Below are 20,752 nucleotides of genomic sequence, written 5' to 3'. Positions count from 1 at the left end.
TTAATACTGCGTAATATTTAGCGGTGTAAGGCAGAAATAGTATAATTATGGCTTTCTGAACAGCCCACAATAAACAATGCATGATATATTTAGCATAACATACACGAGTCTTTCGGTTAGTTGCTAGTTGGTGTACGTTCGCAATAAATTTTTAGACGCGAAAAACCCAATTACAATGTCTTAGCATCGTCTCTTGTGGCTGTGTTTTTCGTGCTTGAAAAAAATCACAACTATGTGGCACAATCTCGTGGCTTTTGTCAGGTTATGTAAACAGCTTTTTTTTTTTTCAGGTCAGTCACATTCTTTAGCAACTTAGACCATCGAAAACCTATGCGTGCTGCCGTTTCTTGGGCATGTCTTCCCTCTGCTTCGTCTGGAGTTCCTCTAATGAAACCTGTTAACACAGCTGTAGCCAAAGATTCGAGCAGAGACCGCACATTGGGGTATCAATGAGCACTTCGTTGTCATTACTCACGAGTCTGCCTGCTGACCCATTGGGACAACATGAACACAGTTGCAGCTTTTCTATGTCCACCAGAATTTCGGCCCATTGGGTGATGGTAGCGGCATTGCCAGGCGACTTGGCTAAGAGATGGTGATCGGTGCTAATGGTGACTGTCATGTCTTCTGCGACGACAACGAATTTATCCACAAATAGCCCTCTTTTTTTTTCTTTGAGCCCTAGAAACACCACAAGACAAGATGTCTTGTGGTGTTTCTCGCTATTCTCAACAACTTTCCGCCAGCATGCAAACAAGCGTTTTATATGTCTCGAAGCGAAATGACGCCACTAGTTGACGGCATGTCGGGATTTATTTCGCTGTCTTCGAGCTCAGTGCTCGGAGATAGTCTATTTTTTTCCGCAGATTATATTCTGGAAACTACCCCACTCCTATCGGGAAGCCTTCGCTTCTTTGTCGCGGGCCCCGCGACAAATGTAAGCGGGCAAATTCGGGAATATTCGTGGAACGCATCCTTCGACGAGGTCCCACTTTCCTCTTGCGATTTGTACCTTCTTACCATATGACGTGAGTGAAAGTCTTCAGGATGTCCTTCTCATGAAAGTGCATATCACACACACGTGAGGTGCTGGACAGTTTCTTATCCGCACGAGGAATAGCGTGGTGCCATACCTCTCGCTGCTCAGGTACATGTGGGCACAAAAGAAATGTCTTGGTGTCTCTAATTTCCTGTAACTACTCTACAGCCGAGAATGCAACATCTGGGCATGATGAAAACATGCAACACATACAAAGCAGAACAGGGCGCGCTGAAGCACAAAACTGTTCACGCAGAAAGAAGCCTCCACAGATATCGACGCACTGCAACATGCACAGGCGATGGAGGTTACGGGAGTGACACATTCTCTATGAGTGACACGAGCGAGCTAGGTGTTCTGTGAGCAAGCATGCAGTGAGTGAATCTGGATGCGACAGCAACGCCACATTTGTCGCTGGCAGCGGCGGCACCGCGCAACATTGCTCAGTTTTGCAACTTACCTAGTCTATAAACGTTGGTACCAGCCAAGGAGGATAGTTTTATGTATCCTCCTTGGTACCAGCTAAGCGTTCTTCATCTGCGGCCCATAGGGGCGCGGCTGTCGAGAGTTATTTGAGACCTGCAACTGTGCACTACTGTTTCGCAGGCTATGCAAAGTGTCGCGTTGTTGCACCGTCCGCCACAGGTGACGCTAGCGACCGAGAACATTCTAAAATAAAGGAGAGAAAGGGTGTAGCAGTCGTTTTTCTTCTCATGCGGCAGGCATGTTCTAGAGAAGGCGTTGGCAGTGTTTGGTCCACACGGCGCGCGGTGCGCCACAGTCAATGCGAAACCACATCATCATCACCATCAGAACACCGGTGAAAACACGTGAGGTGCAACTCGTGCGAGTGCAGTGGGGACGTCTAAAACAACAGTCGCTGGCTTTCAGCGGTTTTCATCGGCAGATTTTAGCGATGGTTCTCCGAGGAGTGTGCCTACCACGTGCGCTACTTGCTGCAACGGCCGGCCGTCTGACAGGCGTTGGTGGTGGCGGCTACCGGCAGCGGCGACTGCTGCTGTGCAGCGCATTGAATCGCAGCAGCACGACGGGTGCTCGGTTGCGAGAGTGGCGTCCTGTGCTTCAGCGGGCTTACTCAACGCAGCCAGAGTCCAAGGAGCATTCGATAATCAAGGCAAGAGGTCGACGATGCTGCATCTTTGGACAGTCTTAATTATATTTTCGCTGGTTGTGACAAGAATATGGATTGCGCATGTGCCCTCCGCCTGCCAATGGTCAAGTTAAAGCAGAGTCACGTTGATGACCACCTGAAACTGTTGATAAATCGGAAGATTTCGCAAAGAGCCTGTCGATAAGCAGCTGCATTGTAGTGCTGTAAAACTCAATGGATAAATAGGGTGTTCTGTTCTAATTTGACTAGGAATCGTTGCGATGTCCACACTGAAGGGTCCCTGTAATGGTGTTTTTTTTTTCTTTAGGAATTAATGGCCAAATACTATTAAAGAGAATAAATTTATGCAAAGAAACTGTGATAACACGACTGAGTGCTTGAAGGATAACTATTTATTAAGTATATGTGGTTACATTAACATTGTGAAGTTACAAAGCGATTTGTGGCCTTCTGGCCAGCCATGGGTGATGCCGCTGTCGATGGCGCTCTCCCCGACTGAGTGAGTCTGGTGATGTCTCCCTTTACATCTTCCCTTATCACAGGTTCACTTTGACTAGAGGTTTTACAAGGTGGCCACAGTAAGCTGCCGTGTGGCTACTAGGGGTCAGCGATGCCGCACTGTTTTGCGAAGACTCAGCTGCTGCTTGGGTTTCAGACGCCACCTGCACCTCCTTAGGCTAATCTGGTGATGGTGGTTGGAAACACCTTGTCAGAGCTGTCATTGGTGCTCTTGTAGGCCTTACCATGGATGTGTTTCGTCTCAGCAACCCATGTGGTGCCTGCAGTATGAAGGACCTTGGGGCTCCATGCGTGTTCACCACTGTAGCGGGAGTCCATCTTCGAGGTTCTTCCCAAACACGAACACTGTCACCAGTATGTATTGGTGGAGCTTTTGAAGTGTGCTTGTCTGCATACTCTTTTTGCCTCATTCGTTCTTGTGAAATTTTTTTCAGACATCTTTGATATTTTTTGGCTTTAATATTAAAGACAGTTTTGGTGGGTAATGTGGTTCTTGTACGCTTCCATAGCGACGTTGCACTGGTGAGCCTAGTTTTCCATTTGGTGGTACATTTCTTATGTTTAACAGTGCCATGTGTATATCACTGCCGTCTGTGCATTGTTTCAGCAGGTTTATTGTTTTCACTGCCCTTTCAGCCAGGCCATTGGTTCTTGGATATTGCGGGCTGCACATTTCTAACTGGAAGTTCCACTCTTTCCAAAAGATGTTGAATTCACTAGCCGTGAAGGAAGTTCCATTGCTTGATTCAACCACTTTGGGTATTCCATGTGCCGCAAATCATGCTTTCATTGCTTAGATCACTTCTCTTGCAGAACAGTGTTTCAGCTTCGAATACTCCATGTAGCCAGAGTAACTGTCTACGATCAGTAAATGTGGTCTTCCTTTGTAGTCAAATATGCCTACTGCCACGCGCTCCCATGGCGATTCCGGCACTTCTTTCGGCATCAGTGGCTCCTTTGGAGGACACTGTTGGATTGTTTGGCACACTGTTCACATCTGTACAATGTTGCGCACGTCGTTTGACATGCCCGGCCAATAAACAGTCTCTCTTGCCAATTTAAGGCAGCTGTTGATGTCCAGGCGTCCAGCGTGGATAGACTTCATAACTCTATCTTTCCAAATGTTTGATATTACTGTTCGAGTGCAGTGAAACAACGGGCCTTCATACACAGATAGTTCATCACGCAAATGTGTGAACAACTTCTGTGCACTTGTCATTTTTCTTGCATCGGGTCATTCGTGATTTGTCTTGCGCCACTGCTGTCTGCAGTTCTGCCATAGTTTCTTCTGACATTGGCAGTATGGCAAGAACTTCCAATTCTTCAGGAATGGTGCCTGCATCCATGCTTGTGTTGTGGTCACGACTAAGCAGGTCTGCAATGTGTAGGTCCTTCCCTTTTTGTGGACAATTGTGGGACCATAGTGTTGGATGTCAAAGAGAAGTCTCTGCAGTCTGGGTAGTGCAAGTCCGTGGGTTTCTTGCTGATTGTCTCCAGTGGACGGTGATCTGTTTCTATTCGCATGGGTCTTCCATAAATGTATGGGTGGAACTTCTTGAAGTCGTACCTGATTGCCAATGCTTCTTTTTCTATTTGCAGATAGCTCCTTTTCACAGTGTTTAACATTGCTGATGCATACGCAATTGGCTTTCCCTCTTGCATTAGCATTGCATCCAATGCTTTTGATTTGGCATCAACTGAGAGTCAGCTCAGCATTTACATTATGTTACTTCAGTGTGGGCACTTTTTTGAGGTCTTTTTCGACAGCCTCTAGTGTGTTGCTCTGTTCTTCAGTCCAGAACCATGCTGTGTCCTTCTTGAGGAGCTTTCTCAGAGGAGTTGCTTTTTCTACCAGATTGGGTAAGAACTTCTGTAGATATTGTAGCATTCTGAGAAGTCTTTGTAGTTCTGCTTTGTTGGTTGCTTCTTTGATTTTCTCAATTGCTGTGCCCTTGTCTGTGTCTATTTCTAAATATTTGTCTGTGAGTACATGGCTTAAAAACTTGACCGTTGTCTGGTTGTAGACACATGTTTGTTCATTTAGTTTTGCACCAGCCTGGCGCAGCCTTTCCAACACTGCTTTGGTGTATTTTTCTAGCTCTTCAGCTGTCTTGGTGTAGACTAGAATGTCATCCATTGAGTTGGCGACGTTAGGGAGGCTTGTTAAGACTTCTGTAGTGACCTCTTGAATACTTCTGGTGCTGTCGATATTCCAAAAAGAACTTGTAGAAATGTGTATCTGCCCCAGGGGGTGCTGAACGCTAAGTGTCTTTGCGTCTTCTTGGACACTGGCAGCTGCCAAAAGCCTTTTTTTCAAGTTGAGTAGTGTGAATACTTTGCATCCACTCACTTGTGTGGCGATTTCTTCCAGTGTCTTGAGTGGGAAGTGCCGTCGAAGAAGTATTTTGTTCAGGTCTGTTGGGTCAAGGCAGATCCTTAGCTTGCGTTTTTGCTTGATGACTACCATTTGGCTGCATATGAGGGTTGGCTCATTGACTCTTTTGATGATTCCAGTCTTTTCCATGCTGTCAAGTTCTGCCTTTACATCATCCATAAGGGCATATGGTACCTTTCTCAGAGGCCTGAGCTCACATTTGCTTGCATCCTCTCTCAAGTCTGCGTCGTACACAAAAACCTTTTATGCATCCGAGTCCCATGCAGAGGTCTCTTCCATGTGCACGTGCACACGCTTCACAAGGTTCAACACATCACATGCATGTCTGCCTAATATGGGCGTTAGCTCTCCGCCTACAACAACAAATTTTATCTTGACTGGCTTGTTCTGCATTGTGCATGGGGCTATGCTTTCTCCTGACATATCAAGCTTTTGCTGGGTGTACGACACGATGCGTTTCATTAGTAACTAAGTCAAGTTGAGGCCTAGAGATGTGGCAACATTCAGTGGCAGGATGTTGCACTGGGCCCCTGTGTCTAGTTTCATGTCAGTTGACTTCCCACACGTAATAGTAATGGTCTCATGCCCATCTTCTTCAGTGCTGTTTTTGTTTTGAATCACGGAGATCAACACTTCGTCATCGGAGTTGGACTGCTCCACACCTGTCACGTTCACCCGTCATTGTTGTTGTCTCCTTTCCATTCGGAACACTGTCACAAAATGTCCGACTGTTGCATTTCTTGCACTTCTTGCCATATGCTGGACAGCTATCTTTTGCCTGTTTGGTCCAGCAGTAGCCACACTGGAACATTGCTCTTGTTGGCGTGTCAATTGGCTTGTCTTCATCGTTGCTCCTCCCTTTGGCTGCGCTCTGTCGCAATGCGTGGACTTTTTGGGTGCCCTGTGTCGCCATGTCTTTCATTTGCTCAGCTGCTTGCTCGTTGGCTCAGCACAGGTAAATCACTTTTTCAAAGTTGATAGGTGGGTCAGTAAGGAATTTTCTTACGAAGTTATTTCTAACACCCACAATAATTCGGTCGGTTCTTCCGTCAGCGAGCCGAAGCTGCACCTGCTTGCCTGTAGCCTTGCAGCAATCACGTAATCCGTGAAGGTTTCTTCCTCCTTTCGTGGCATGAGATTGAACTTGTAGCATTCGTAGGCATGATTTATGGGCAGCGTGAAGTGCTCAGGGAACCTCTTCTTGATAACTCTCACATCTTTCTTCTCACTCTCCGTAAGGTTGAACATACGAAAAATTTCTTGAGCTTCGGTTCCGATAGCAGACATGAATGTTGCTACTTACACTTTGGGCGCCTTGGTCTAAAGCTGGACGGCAGTCTCATATCGTCCGTATGTCTGCAACCAGCCTTCCCACGTAGTAAGGTTGCTCGAATTCGTATCCAACGATTTTGGTGGCTGCAGACCATTCTCGCCGCTCATTGTTGACTTCGACCGCCTCTATCACTTAGACACGGTGTGATAATAAAACTGAGTGCTTGAAGGAAAACTATATATTAAGTAGACGTGATTACATTAACATTGTGAAGTTGCAAAGAAATTCTCGGCTTTCTGGCCAACCAGGGTTGATGCAGCTGTTGATGGCATTCTCCCCGGCAGAGGGGGTCTGGTAATGTCTGCCTTTACAAAAACTTTCATCGTTCGACATACGCGCATTCTCCTAACATGTCCATTTTCTTCTCAACTTCTTTGGTTTCGCATTTCCCGATCTTCACCTGGCTCTCACTGTTTTGCTTGATTAGCGTTTCTGTACCCTGTGGTGCAATTTTATACTAGTTCTAAATCCAGATGGAGCCGTTTCGTTCGTTACGTCAAAAAGTGGGTGGTCCGCATCGGTCGCGAGGACGAGGGAAAACGAATAGCCAATGTGGGAAATACAGGCCTGCATCACAATTTTAATGTCGGCTTGAGGACGAATTGAGCGCAATTGAAACGTGACCCGTCTAGTGTTTCTGTGGGTCGGCACCATGTCTTCAACCTGCGAAGGACATGCCCAGTGTCCGGAATGGATGCAGTGTCTCTGCAAGGGATACAGCACACATGTAACACCGGGAAGGGAATGATCATGAGTGGGGCAAAGCTTGAAAGGGTTTCATCGGTAAACTGTGAATCCTTCGCCCGACAGTTTGAGTGTCTGCATGTTTGTCTGCCCATTTGTTTGTCTGTCTGTCCATCTATCTATCTGTCTGTTTGTCTGTCCGTTCATCCGTCGGTCGGCCTGTCAGTTCGTCCAGCTGTCTGTCTGCCTGTCTACGACAATGGACACGGACAAGGGGTGGCTAGGACAATCGATGGGGGGGGGGATGGGGAATTGAGCCACAGCGTAAGCGCATAAGGCCTGCTGCGACGCCATGTTCTCAAAGTACCTGGATACTGAACAGCGCGAAGTGCTTACATTTAAATCCAATCCATGCTGCCTCGGAGCCATTTCAATCCATTCTTTTTGTTTCGGACGATCTCTCCGACTGGTCCCTCGCCTCCGCCCGAGAAACGAACGAAAACAGACACGTGAAACCTTGGCTCATATGACATAGAACGTCACGGCATTCGTCACGGCTCAAATAGCCAATCGCGTGCGACTCAATGGAGCAGAATGCCTCCGTCCAAATTTGGCTCACGTGACGTAGAACATCACGGCATTCCCCACGGCTTAAATGTTCCAATCAGGAGCGACTCGATGGAATGGAATGCCTCCGTCCGAATTTGGAATGCCTTTAAAATTGCACCACTGAAGCAAGCCTGTATATTTCATGGCATCATGAAATCGCTCTGGTGCAATTTTTATAGATGACATTATTGTGTGATCGACTCACTCTTAAAATGTATCACCAGTTACTCTATACGTCCCTTTAGACAGCTGGTACAGTAAATCCAATCGATGGCTTTGGTGTACTACCTACCCTCACCCTCATGAATTTCGAGAGTACGCTCTACCAAGCCTTCCGAGATCTAAAGTTGACAAAAACTGAATCTTCTCCTATAGTTCAAGTCTCGGAGATCATGTTTCTCCAACACCACCCTCATAGTAGAGCAGCTTTTGAAAGACCATCCTGGTGACCATTTGTTAGTTGCCTTAACTAACAAGTTCATAAATACCATGGGGCTACTTTAACAACAAAAATCAATTTTTCTTTTTATGCTGGAATCGAAATTGTAAAGAATATTAGTTTGTATGGTCTCTGAATATGGCCCCAGGCTGTATTACGAGATCGTCATGGAAACCCTCCACTAAAGGCCACATATCCTACGATGTGTCTATTAACTGAATAAATTTCATTTCATGATGTCATAATTGCTTTGCTGATGGTGATAAGAAACATCTCATAACAATGAGCACACTATACTAGTATAGAGCAACCCAAGTGTTGCACTTTCGAGTGTTCCAGCTTCTACAAAGTGGCTAGGCTCGCAGTTGTTTCAAGCATGGTATACTGTTTAAATAATGCAACCTTGCGTAATGTATATTTTTATTGAAAATTATATTATCCGGCGTACTTTGAGAATTCAGCTGTGAGGTGCTGCGACAGCACTGTCTTAACCATAGAGCTTCATACTATAACCTAGAGAGAAAACTGGTGCTGTAATTGTACCACCATGAGAGTACACCATGGAAAGTACTGACTTCAAATTTGTGTTAGCTAGCAAATTGACTGCAGCACTTTTTTTACAGTTTCAGTTCATTCTATTCTTCACCTATTAATTGTAGCGAATGCCTACTTCAGGCATTATTCCTCATCATCGTCAGCCACTGCGTGAACATTGACACAAAATTTCTCCCAATAGTTTAGCGGATACCATGCTTCTCAGAAGAATGATGAAAAACAGCATAGCGATTGCCAGCCTACTACCAAAAAAAACAAAAAAATTTTATGAATAAGGCCATAGTGGGCATCAAGCAAGTGTGCTTGTACCAGTTACTCACTGAGTGTTTAGAAAATGCTCTGAAAGGCCACTATTCTAGCTTTATCTGTGACTGTGCTGTGCCTTCTGAGCAGGCCTGGTGTTTTTTATTTATTATTTTAATGGAAAATATTGATTTTGAAACAGTTAAAAAAAGGCCAGGCGAGCTACGAGTCATGTGAAGTTGAGAGCTGCTAGGTCATCAGGTTGTATTCTATAGTAACAAAAAAGTAACAAGAACAGAAACCTTTGCATAGAGATAGCGATATATATCCATATTTATATTTAAATATAACAGACAATAATGCCAAGGAATGTATAGGGAAAGTTATTACACTGAATTGTAGGGTAAACGTAAAGAAAGAAAAGTGGGTGAAAAGATTACTTGTCGTGAGCAGGTACCGAACCTGCGACCTTTGAATAACGCGTTCGATGCTCTACCACTGAGAGCTACTACGGCGGCTATCCTGCCAGCCACTTTATTGAGTATATATGTGAATCGAAACGAGGAAGTGTCAGTCAGCGCCATCAGTAGCCACGGTGGCGAGTGTGGCACACTCTTTATGAGCCTGTGTGACTTCGCAGGTGGCATCGCAGGTTCGGTTCCTGCTCAAAGCAAGTTATCTTTCGACCCACTTTTCTTTCTTTACATTTACCTTACAATTCGGTCTAATAACTTCCCCTATACTTTCCTTGGCAATATTGTCTGATATATTTCATTAATATTCTGTCGAAACGTGGAAAACTGAGCCCTTAAGTATACACTTCTTTCCCATATTTATATTTATATACACACGCATTATATATATATATATATATATATATATATATATATATATATATATATATATATATATATTGTATGTTTTTCCACATTGTGTGGCAGGAAAGTGGGAGGTGACTTCCTACATGGGTTGACGATGATAGCATAATTAATAGACTTCTTTAAATATCTGAACACTTTGAATATTCAAATGAATATTACAATATACAAATTTGCTTCAATTTGACTATAAATTATTGGAAATTTCAAATTCTTCGAAATGAACAAATCGGGTCATATTAGAGCGCATATATTCTAGGTAAAGGCTGTGCTGCATGCAAAGTGCTTTGTCTGTGCTAGTCCAGTTTTTTTTGTCGTTAACTTTGCGATGCAGCCTTTACCTACAGTATGTTCCAACTAGCCTCCGCACAAGCTTTTCTGTATGTAACGGTAGGTGAGCGTGTCTCCTGGACTTATCGGTGTGTATGCCTGTGATGCGAAGAGTCGTCGGGGTCAATCAATTCACACTGACACTCTGCGGTGAGTGATGCGAATGCATCATTACTTTCATAAAGAGTATCTTGCCTTTCGCTGCTCTCTAGAATTAGAAGTAATTAGCTTCTTACTCTTTCATCCACTATTCTGCGTTATTATATATATAACTACTAGTATGTATACCGGACTCATGACTGAAGACTACCACTATCTATTTACCACAGTTTTAATTACTGCCCAAGATGCTAATAATATAGGATACAGTCTTAAAGGCAGCATTAGTCTGTTCTTTAGCAGTTAGAAACTTTTTGCGCTTACATTTCATGCACTCTAACTGCCTGCAGTATATACACTCAACGTAACAATCACATAAAGTAGCCAATCAGTTTGCAAAACAGGAGCGGGCAACTCGTCAGTTGACAGAAAACATCAAATTAGGAGTGGGACCACTCAAAATAAGTAGAACTCTGACATTGCAGACACTTTGAAGCCAACAATGTCAAAATAAAGCGAGACAGAAATAAGTTAGGAAGGAATAAATGCATAAAAAGGAGGGTCATCCAGGGCACCAAGCCGGCCTAAGCTCGCAAGGTCAGAAGTTCGAAACTGCACCATTATTTATTTATTTTTTAGTGGAAATATGGACTTTCACACAGCCAAAAAAAGAAAACAAAAAGTCCAGGCTAGCTTCGAGTCATATGAAGTTGAGAACTGCTAAGTCATCAGGTGGTATTCTACAGTGCTAAGAAAGTGCAACAGAACACTCTACACAGAGATAATGCAACAGCCTAGCATTCCATGACAAAATTCGGTTCGAATCCAGTTGCTGGATCATTCCCAGTCATGTATTTACTTAAAACACATGATAAAGGAATTGTTAAAAGAAAGAAAAAGAAGAGGTCTGGGGTGAGGGCTCACTGGGGACCATCTTCTCGTGATTCACTTCCTCACCAGAGCAGGATTGGCCACCCTGGTGCAGTACTTGGCCACTACCCTCTTTATGAAAGTACCAATAAACTCTTGGCCCTCAGTCTTGAGGGGCTGTGTAACTCAGGGCATGAGTAACTCAGGGGATGAATTACAACTCGGGATTAGACTAGACACAAAAAACAGGAGCAGGTCTGAAAATGAATATACACAAAACTAAAGTAATGATCTACAGTCTCGACAGAAAATGACTTGGCAGTAGGTGGAGATACGCTCGGAGTTCTAAAGGAATATGTCTTCTTGGGACAGGTAGTAACCGCAGAGCTGAACCATGACAGTGAAATAGCTAGAAGAATAAGGATGGGGTAGATCACATTCCGCAAGCATTCTGAAGTTATTCATGGTAATCTGCCACTAACCCTCAAGAGGAAGGTATATAACAGCTGCATCTTGCCAGTACTTACGTACGGAGCAGAAACCTGGAGACTTACAAGAAGGGTTCAGCTTAAATTGAGGACGACGTAGCGAGCGATGGAAAAGAAAAAAAAAAGAAGGCAGTATAGTTGGTCAGGGAAAAAAACAGGGTTAGCGATATTATAGTTGAAACGAAAAAGAAATGGAGATGGGCTGGGCACGTAGGCAGGATAAGCGCTGGTCATTAAGGGTACGTGACTGGATTCCCAGAGAAGGGCACACGCACGAAGGAGAGAGAGGAAGTTGGGTGAGCCAATGAGTATTAAATGTTGATAGGTATAATGTGGCAGTAAAAAGCACAAGTCCGGGTTGATTAGCAAATCATGGGAGAGGCCTTTCCTCTGCAATGGGTGTAGTCAGGCTGATAATTATGATGAATTCTTTCTAAAGATGTCTTCACTGCAGTGAAAGAGTGCTGTACCGTGAATAAACATAATTTACATGACATGATATAACTCTCTGAGAGCAGGGAGAAGCAGGTCGGTTGGTACAGGAACAGCGCGATGAGACATACGTTTTCCTTTTATTTGTTTTGTTTTTGCTCATTTTGATTGTTAGAGGGGCTGAGATGACTGTTATAAAACACCATTTTTTGTGTTTTTTCTAATCGATCTTCAGTAACTTGCATTGGGAGTACTGTGGGTGTGGGCCACAGGCGATGTTGCAGTGACGTTGGCCACGTGGTGAAGGGCGTAAGTAGCAATTTCGAACAAGTTCAATGCGCCCGTTTAGTGGACCTCATGAGAAGCTAGTAGTGACATTGAATATGTGTGTGTATGGTGTAGGTGGCAGCTTCAAACAGTTGAGATAAGAGAGTTAGTGGAGGTGGCTGGATAGCGAGATTAGCGTTTAACTTGGCGCTGTCGAGGGCTCGGTCCGATGGTCGTGCAGGTGATGGCTAAGCAGACCAGGAAAACCACAAGCAAGAGTGAGTTGGTGCAGTGCAATGAATGCAAGCGCTGGTACTACCTGGACGAGACAGTCTTCGCGAATTTGGCCGACGCGGAGAAGGCGAGCTCCGTGTGCATGCTGTGCGAGGCACTGAAAGCGGCCGTGCAGTGCATGGAGGCTAGCATTGAGGGGCTGCAGAGGAAGCAGAGGATGGAACCCCAGAAACAGCTCGAAGCGTCATGTGAGCGGGAGGAGGCTATCGCCAGCCTATTACGGCAAATGAAGGAGGACCTTAAAAAAGAATGGAAAGGGCAGGCCAAGCTCGAGTAGCGGGTAAAGGAGCTAGTTGCGCTTTGCCCCAGTCCCGAGCAGTGTGAGGTGGGGGGCGTAGGTAGCAGAGAAGGCAACAGGTGGGAAGAAACAGGAGGGAAGGGAGATCAGTGGGCCGCAGTGTCTGGCCACAGCATGGAGGCTGCGAGAACATACAGCTCTGTGGTGCGGCAGTCTTGGAATGGGACAATAACACCGGACTCACGGTGGAGGGAGAAACAGAGGGAGCGAACTGGGATGCCATCGCAAACAGGAAGCCGGTGATTGGAGTGTAGGAGGGTCCTAGAGGTGGAAGACTTCAACCTGGACAGGGTTAGGAATGGCGTCTTCACGACAGTGAAGCAAGACAGGAGAGTGAGAGTGGAGTCCCAGTCAGGGAAGGGCATGGTGGATGCACTAACCAAAGCTCAGGAGCTTGTAGAGGACAGCATGGAGGGCAAAAACCTCTTCATTATTCATGCTGGTCTCAATGATGTGCCGAAGGGAAAGGATCAGAAACTTCAGAGACAGTTAGAGGGTGAGACGCGTAAACTCCGGGAGGCCTCTGGGAGTAGGCATGTGACTATATGCACAGTCTCCGAGGTCTGGGGGCAGTCTTGTGAGATTGAAAGGAGGGTAGTGGAGGTTAACTGTGTCATCAAATGTATGAGGCGGCAGCTCGGACTACGTGTGAGAATATGGCAATAGAACAGAAGGCAGCAAAAAGGGAGGTGCTATTGGGGCATTTATGCATAAAAGTATGGGTTCGCAAAGAGTCAAGCAAAGATGCAGGGAACATTTATGGCTAAAAGGGAAAGTAGCTAGGCAGATGACACTCCTTGGTTTGGTGTACATGTGGACAGGAGCAAAGGCCAGAGAGGAAAGCCAGGCAATGGTGGATTGATTGATTGATATGTGGGGTTTAATGTCCCAAAACCACCATATGATTATGAGAGACGCCATAGTGGAGGGCTCTGGAAATTTCGACCACCTGGGGTTCTTTAACGTGCACCCAAATCTGAGCACACGGGCCTACGACATTTCTGCCTCCATCGGAAATGCAGCCGCCGCAGCCGGGATTTGAACCCGCTACCTGCGGCTCAGCAGCCGAGTACCTTAGCCACTAGACCACCACGGTGGGGCCAGGCATTAGTGAAGTGTATAACAAATGATATTGAGTAATTAGGAGGAGGGTGTGAGATAAATATACTAGGAGATATGAATGCGCACATTGAAGATAAAGATGGCTATACTGACCCAACAGGCAAAATTGTCATGGATATGTGTGTAAGGCATGATTTCATAATTTGCAACAGTACTGAGAATTGTAAAGGGCAGATAACACGGGAGTTGGGAAGGCTGCAGTCGACGATAGATTACGCACTGATGTCACATAGGATGTATGGTAAGCTCAGGGGAATGCATATAGATGAATGTGGTTCCAGAAGTCTAGATAGTGATCACAAACGTGTCAAGCTAAGTTTCGGAAGAGCAATTAAAGTGGGAAGGAGACAAGGTGAGCAGTTACAGGGGAATTTTCATTCCTAAAGGCAAATATAAATAGCTACTAAACTAAGTGAGAAAGTAATCACTGAGGATAATAAAACAGTGTGCACATACACGAATCTAATTAGACTGTTCGAGCTAGAGCTTGCTAAGGCACGTGACAAATCACCCCGGAAAAGGAGACACACACCCAAAAGTTGGTGGGATGAGGAAGTTAAGAGAGCCATAGCAAAATATCAGGAAACCTCTAGGGAACACAGACACGCTAAGCAGCGGGGTGAACCGGCAAATGATGTTGAAAGAAAATGGTTAATCTTTCTAAGCTGTAGAAGGGAAGCATCCCTTCTGATCATAAAAAGATTAGAAGAAAGGGGGCTCAGTGGCTGACAAAAGTACATAAATAGGATAGAAAGGCAGCTGCAAAATTTTAGAACCATTTAAACTCTCTAAGTAATGAGACAAACCTAGAGCAGAGGTTTATAACTACACCTCAAGGTGTTAGGCAAGAAGGGGACGAAGCTATTGAATATATGAGAATAAGGTTGACAGAAAAATTTCAACAAGGAAGTGCCTTATGCACTTTAATAGACAAGGATGGATCAAGTGGCGCAGTGGCTCCACTTTCACAACGAGAGTGAGAAAGGGCTGAGAAGAGGGTTCCTGGTAGTACATCAAGAGGCCCTGACAGCATTCCAATTATGCTGATAAAGGAATTGGGTCCCAAGTCTAAGCAAATTTTGAGAGGCAGGGAGCAAAACAATAGTCGATGGTGAAATCTCTGATGGATGAATACTTAGCAGGATGAGCATGATGAGCATGATCTGCAAAGGAAAGTGGGACAAAGCTGACATAAACAGCTACCATCCTATAACAGTGACATCAGTGGTTTACAGGCTGGTGATGCAGAGTATAATGGAAAGACTGCAGGCATGAATAGAGAATGAGGGGTGCTGGGGTACCTGTGGAATGGGTTTTGGAAACAAATGAGGTTGGAAGACAATCTGTTCTCACTGACACAATGAATCGAAATAGCAGAAAAGGAACACAGGTTCCTGTGGCTAGCATTTTTGGATATCAAGGAAGTGTAGATAGCGTGGTTCAAGAGGTCTTGTGGGGAATACTGACACACTAGGTGTGGAATTTGAAGTCACTAATCTCTGGAAGAATATCTATAAAAGTAACAAGGTAGTTATAAAATGGAAAAAAAAACAGGTATCCAAGCCCACAGAGATAAAACGAGGGCTCAGGCAGGGGTGTCCTCTGTCACCCTTCTTATTCGTGATGTACTTTCAAGGATTAGAGGCTATATTAGAGGGGAGCGGACTTCGCTTGAACCTCTTATTTGTCAAACAAGGAAATCTCATTGAACAGGTGCTACCAGTATTGATGTATACAGATGATATCGTGCTAATGGCCAACAACAAGGAAGATTTGCAGATATTGATGGACATCTGTAGTAATGAAGGGGATAAGTTAGATTTGAGATTCAGTAAGAAAAAATCAGCAGTCATGATTTTTAACGATAGTGAAGGCAGTGAGCTTAGGATACACTACAGGAGGTCACGATAGAGGTAACCGATAAATACAAATATATGTGCGTATGGATACGCAATGGGGGCAAGCACCAAAGGGAACATGAAAGATACGTAACGACTAAAGTTAAGAGGAATGCGTCGGTGATGAAAAGTAGGGCACTCTGGTATTATAATAGGTACGATGTGGTGAGAGGAACTTGGAAAGGGGTCATGGTTCCTGGTCTGACGTTCGGCAATGCTGTCTTGTGCTTAGGATCAGAGGTTCAAGCAAGATTAGAAGTTAAGCAACGTGGGATAGGTATGCTGGCTTTAGGAGCCCACGGGAATACAATAAATGAGGGAGTACAAGGTAATATGGGATAGACATCATTGGATGGCGAGGAAGCTAGCAGCAAGATAAAATTTGAGAAACAATTGAAAGAAATCGGAGAGGAGCGTTGGGCTAGGAAGGTTTTCAGATACTTGTGCATGAGGAATGTCTATACGAAGTGGGGGAAACGAACCAGATGTATGATGGGTAAGTACTTAGAAAAGAACAGGGGGCCAAACAAAAATAAACTATTGGTTAAGAAGGTGAAGGAAACGAAAACCGTTACGCGGAGAATTGGCATGATTAAAAAGTCCCCACTAGAGATCTATCGAACTTATAAGCAGGAAATTGCCAAGGAAAGGATCTATGTTAATACACGGGGTAGTTCTCTACTGTTTGAGGCCAGGACGGGAGTATTGCGAACCAAGACATATTGGGTCAAGTACGAAGGGGTATACACCGTATGCCTTGCATGCGGAGAGGAGGAGGAAACTGCGGAACACTTGATAATGTCCTGTAAAGGGCTTCATCCTATAGTTCAGGATGATGGCGCAGAGTTTTTCAAAGCACTGGGCTTTAGGGATACTTGGGTTTTAGCAGCGCGAGAAAAGCACAAAAGACTTGTGCTTTTCTCGCGCTGCTAAAACCCAAGTATGCCATACCAACTAGCCCAGTCAACCGCTCTTTAGGGATAGTTAGAGCAAAATTTCATTGGTGGCTACAATCAAGGCACTTGTGAAAATAAATTCTTCACTGTAAAGTGTCAGTCCTTAACTTCACTATTCAAAAGAAAAAAATGCCAGGTCTGCGCGGAAGGCACAGTCACAGCAAAAGTTAGAAGAGCGGCCTTTCAGGACTTTTCAAAGCACTCATTGGGTAACCACTGCATGCACACTTGCTTGATACCTACTAAGGCATTAATAATAAAAATTTTTAGGTTGTAGACTGAGATTCACTATGCTATTTTTCGTTTTTCTTCTGAGAAGCGTGGTTTCCACTAAACACTTGCAAGGAATTTTTTTGCCAATGGTTGATGCATTAACTAACGACGATAAGGAATTATGTCTGAAGTGGGCATGTGCCACAGTTAATAGCTGAACAAAAACAAGCTTTTGTAATGGGTTCGAGCATGAACGACTCGCTCGTTATGCTCTTCTCATTCAACGACCTCTGCTTGTTTTTTGGCTGTTTTAAAACGCTTTATAAGTCGTATATTGTGATTGCTTTCCCGACATCAAGCCTGCCTAAGGCAAGTTTGCCAACACATCCCAAGGAGCAGTGCGGCTCAGTGGTAGAATACTGGGCTGGCACCCAGTGGACCCTGGTTTGAGCCACACTGTGTCATTGGTGCTAGGTTTTTTTTTTTTATAATTTCGCGCGGTGTGGTTATGGACACCGGCGGTGGCGGGCAACTGGGCATGACCCGAGTTGTGATCTCATAACAGCTTTCGGTGGAAAAAAAAAAGATAAATCTAGTTTTTGTTAACTAAGTATTATGGGCAGGTAGCGTTAGCCGCCGCCCGATCTAAAGGGTGCAGTCATATCAATCTATCCATCCAACATGTCCAGAAGAAATCTTCACTGCCATGTAGCCCCACTTCAAGGTTCAGTGAAGATATTACCCTAACATTGATTCATCATTTTCCAAGTTTAAAAGCTTATACTGGCTTATATGCTCTAACTGTAACAAATTTTAAAACCTATATTTTTGGCATTTTGTGTTTCATTCTATTGGAAAGCAAATTATGCTACTATACAAGGTTGCTTCCACTTTCTTTGAACCAAAAAGGGTGACATTTGCACATTCCTTATTCAAGTTAAAAAATATATATATATTCTGCAGGTCTGTTGGGTCATGATAAATATGCTCATTTTCTTATAATATGAAATATATAGTATTCTAATTCAATGAGAAAATATTTGTCCAAATTGCTATTCGCTTTGAATAAAAAATTTACTGTTTGCACGAGTCTGATAACTGAACCTAGCACTAGGGCTTATCACGCAATGTTCTGTTGGCTCAATGTCACATGCTACTGAACTCCCGTCATGGGCACAAGGAAACAGGCAGGACAGCTTACAGGTGTTTGATAATGATAGTATGATTAGCTCCGTCATTAATATTGCACCTTAACTGTGTGCTGAAAATGAACATTTATTCATTTTCTTATGAAATATCGGATAAATGCTATATAACAGATAAGGAAATTCATGTCAATTATCATTGGAGGAATTCACTCCGTCCTCACCCGGCCGACCCCGGTTGGGGAACCAAAACCACCTTGGAAACTACTACTGGGCATGCCAGTAGTAGTTTGCTAGCTGGCACAGGTGTAATAATGAATTGTTGGGCGAGTTGAGACGTCATAATGAAAATTAGCGAGCACTAGTATGGTTGCCTAACACTGGGTTCTCATCTTTGCACTTTCTTCATCATGTTTCACAGGTTATTACTCAGCAGATATGCAAGTTACACGAAAGATGCTGATAATATAACTGCTTTCTCTGTTCCAGAATGATGAACGTGGAAGCGGACCAAGTGAAGTTCTGGAGTTCCAGGCAGAGACTCGCATGTTACTCGATATTGTTGCCCGATCACTGTACTCAGAAAAGGAGGTGTTTATACGTGAGCTGATATCGAATGCCAGTGATGCCCTTGAGAAACTGCGTTACGTGCGGCTCACAGAACCAGACTCTCTGTCCACATGCTCAAACGCATCACCCCTGGAGATCCACATTGCCACTGACAAGTTGGCCAACACATTCACCATCCAGGACACGGGAATTGGCATGACGCGAGAGGAAGTGCGTACCCATTTCTCTTTTCCTTAAGCGAAACAGTTGCAATATGTTGTCTCGCTGCATTTATGTTTTTTGAAATCCTTCAAAATGGTCAACTAAGGTTGCGCGGTGAGCTTGTTGCTGATTCATAGCTTCCATAAGCGCATCCAAGATCAGATGGAGCAAGTATGTGTTTGTGCCATTCACTTTGTCCCATCTTGGAAGTGAAAAAATTGCTAAACTACCACACTCATTCATTGCCAAGTTTTTGTTATCGGCCCATTACGCATGTAAGTGCTGTGTTGTGCAAACCGCAATGCAGCACTTACACTAATAATTTTGATGGTTCTAATAACCACCTAAATAATCTTGAAAGCTTTCAATGCAATTTTACCTACAACTCGAACATTACAGTTGCTTCTGGAACTTACGTGGCTGCTCGCCGTGACTCTGGAATATTCAACGGCACATGGATAAATGCCAACATGCTTCATTGCTTTGAGCTTTTACATGACTGATGCGCTGTGCACCATTATCAGTGTATAGCTTGCATTTCTTGCTGTAATTTGGGTTTACATTTCACGACCCCATGTTCAAAGCCAAATGAAGAGTTTCACCTTGAAGCTTGAAGACCCCAACTGTAGCCTTTGTCAACGCCATGATCGCACAGCAATATCTTTGGATCTTGTGACCTTCACATCTAAATGTCACAGGTTTGGTCCATGTCAGTAGCAAGTTGTCTTTTGGTCTACTTTAATATCTTCACACCTATTTCACAATTATTACAATACAATTAACTCAAAAAGCGTATGTTGGGGGCTAGTTTGTAAGACATTATTGAAAAACATAACTGCACTAAAGACGAGACATGAGAAACGAAGTGGGCAGGACGATAGCAGACTAACAACTGGTGCATTGAAACATACACCACTCTTGTGAAACAAACTAAACGCGTGCGCAATGACAGTCATAACCACATGATAAGTTGCACCACCCCCAAGACTGCCCCGCCGCTGTGGTCTAGTGGCCGAGCTACTCGGTTGCTGACCCGCAGGTCGCTGGATCGAATCCCGGCTACTGCATTTTCGATGGAGGCGAAAATGCTGTAAGCCCACGTGTTCAGATTTGGGTGCATGATGAAGAACCCGAGGCTGTGAAAATTTTCGGAGCCCTTCACTACGGTGTCTCTCGTAATCATGGTGGTTTTGGGACATAAAACCCCACATATCATTCTATCAAATCCCCGAGACTCCTATCTACTAAAAAGGAAATCGCGCTCTTTCCTGGAAAAATACAGAGATGTTTCGCTGCCGTACTTGTCAGGCCTGTGCCTAGCTATTCAAGAGGTTCAAGATTTCTCTCGTTCTGTGGCTTTGGCTCGCCCTATCACCTCGCTGCTGCTAAAGATGAGCTTGCATCCCTGTGCGCATGTGCCTCAATGAGCTGTAGGTGCTTCCCACTCCTGTCTCTTAATGAATTCGCATGCTCCATAAAACGCTCGCCAGTCTTCCCCACATAAACCATTCCACAGGTCAGGGGCAATTTGTAGACCACTTCAGATCTACAGGGTACATACGCATGTCTGTGCTTGAAGAGAGCGACAACTGATTTTTTGTTTATCCAGTTTTTGTGGCTTGACATAAAGCTTGCTCTTTGTACAGTAAACTCTCACTTGTATGAACGTCAGTTTAATGTATATTTCAGAATAAGGAACTTTTCAAAAATTCTCGGCGATTTTCTTATGCATTATAACAAAAA

General features: G+C 44.3%; 1 protein-coding gene across 1 annotated transcript in view; it reads left to right on the top strand.

Moving 5' to 3' along the window:
• The first annotated feature begins 1,837 nt into the window (after positions 1-1,837).
• The window catches only part of Trap1 (TNF receptor associated protein 1), a 109,568-nt gene continuing 90,653 nt past the window's right edge, over positions 1,838-20,752 (top strand). The window contains exons 1-2 of the mRNA XM_037419202.2: positions 1,838-2,174; positions 18,728-19,018. Of these exons, the coding sequence (XP_037275099.2) occupies positions 1,956-2,174; positions 18,728-19,018 (510 nt within the window). The 5' untranslated portion in view covers positions 1,838-1,955. The remainder of the gene's footprint in view (positions 2,175-18,727; positions 19,019-20,752) is intronic.

Source organism: Rhipicephalus microplus, chromosome 6, assembly GCF_043290135.1.
Source record: "Rhipicephalus microplus isolate Deutch F79 chromosome 6, USDA_Rmic, whole genome shotgun sequence".
Classification (NCBI taxonomy): domain Eukaryota; kingdom Metazoa; phylum Arthropoda; class Arachnida; order Ixodida; family Ixodidae; genus Rhipicephalus; species Rhipicephalus microplus.
The sequence above is the reverse complement of the archived record's forward strand: the minus strand, read 5'-3'. Positions and strand labels throughout refer to the sequence as shown.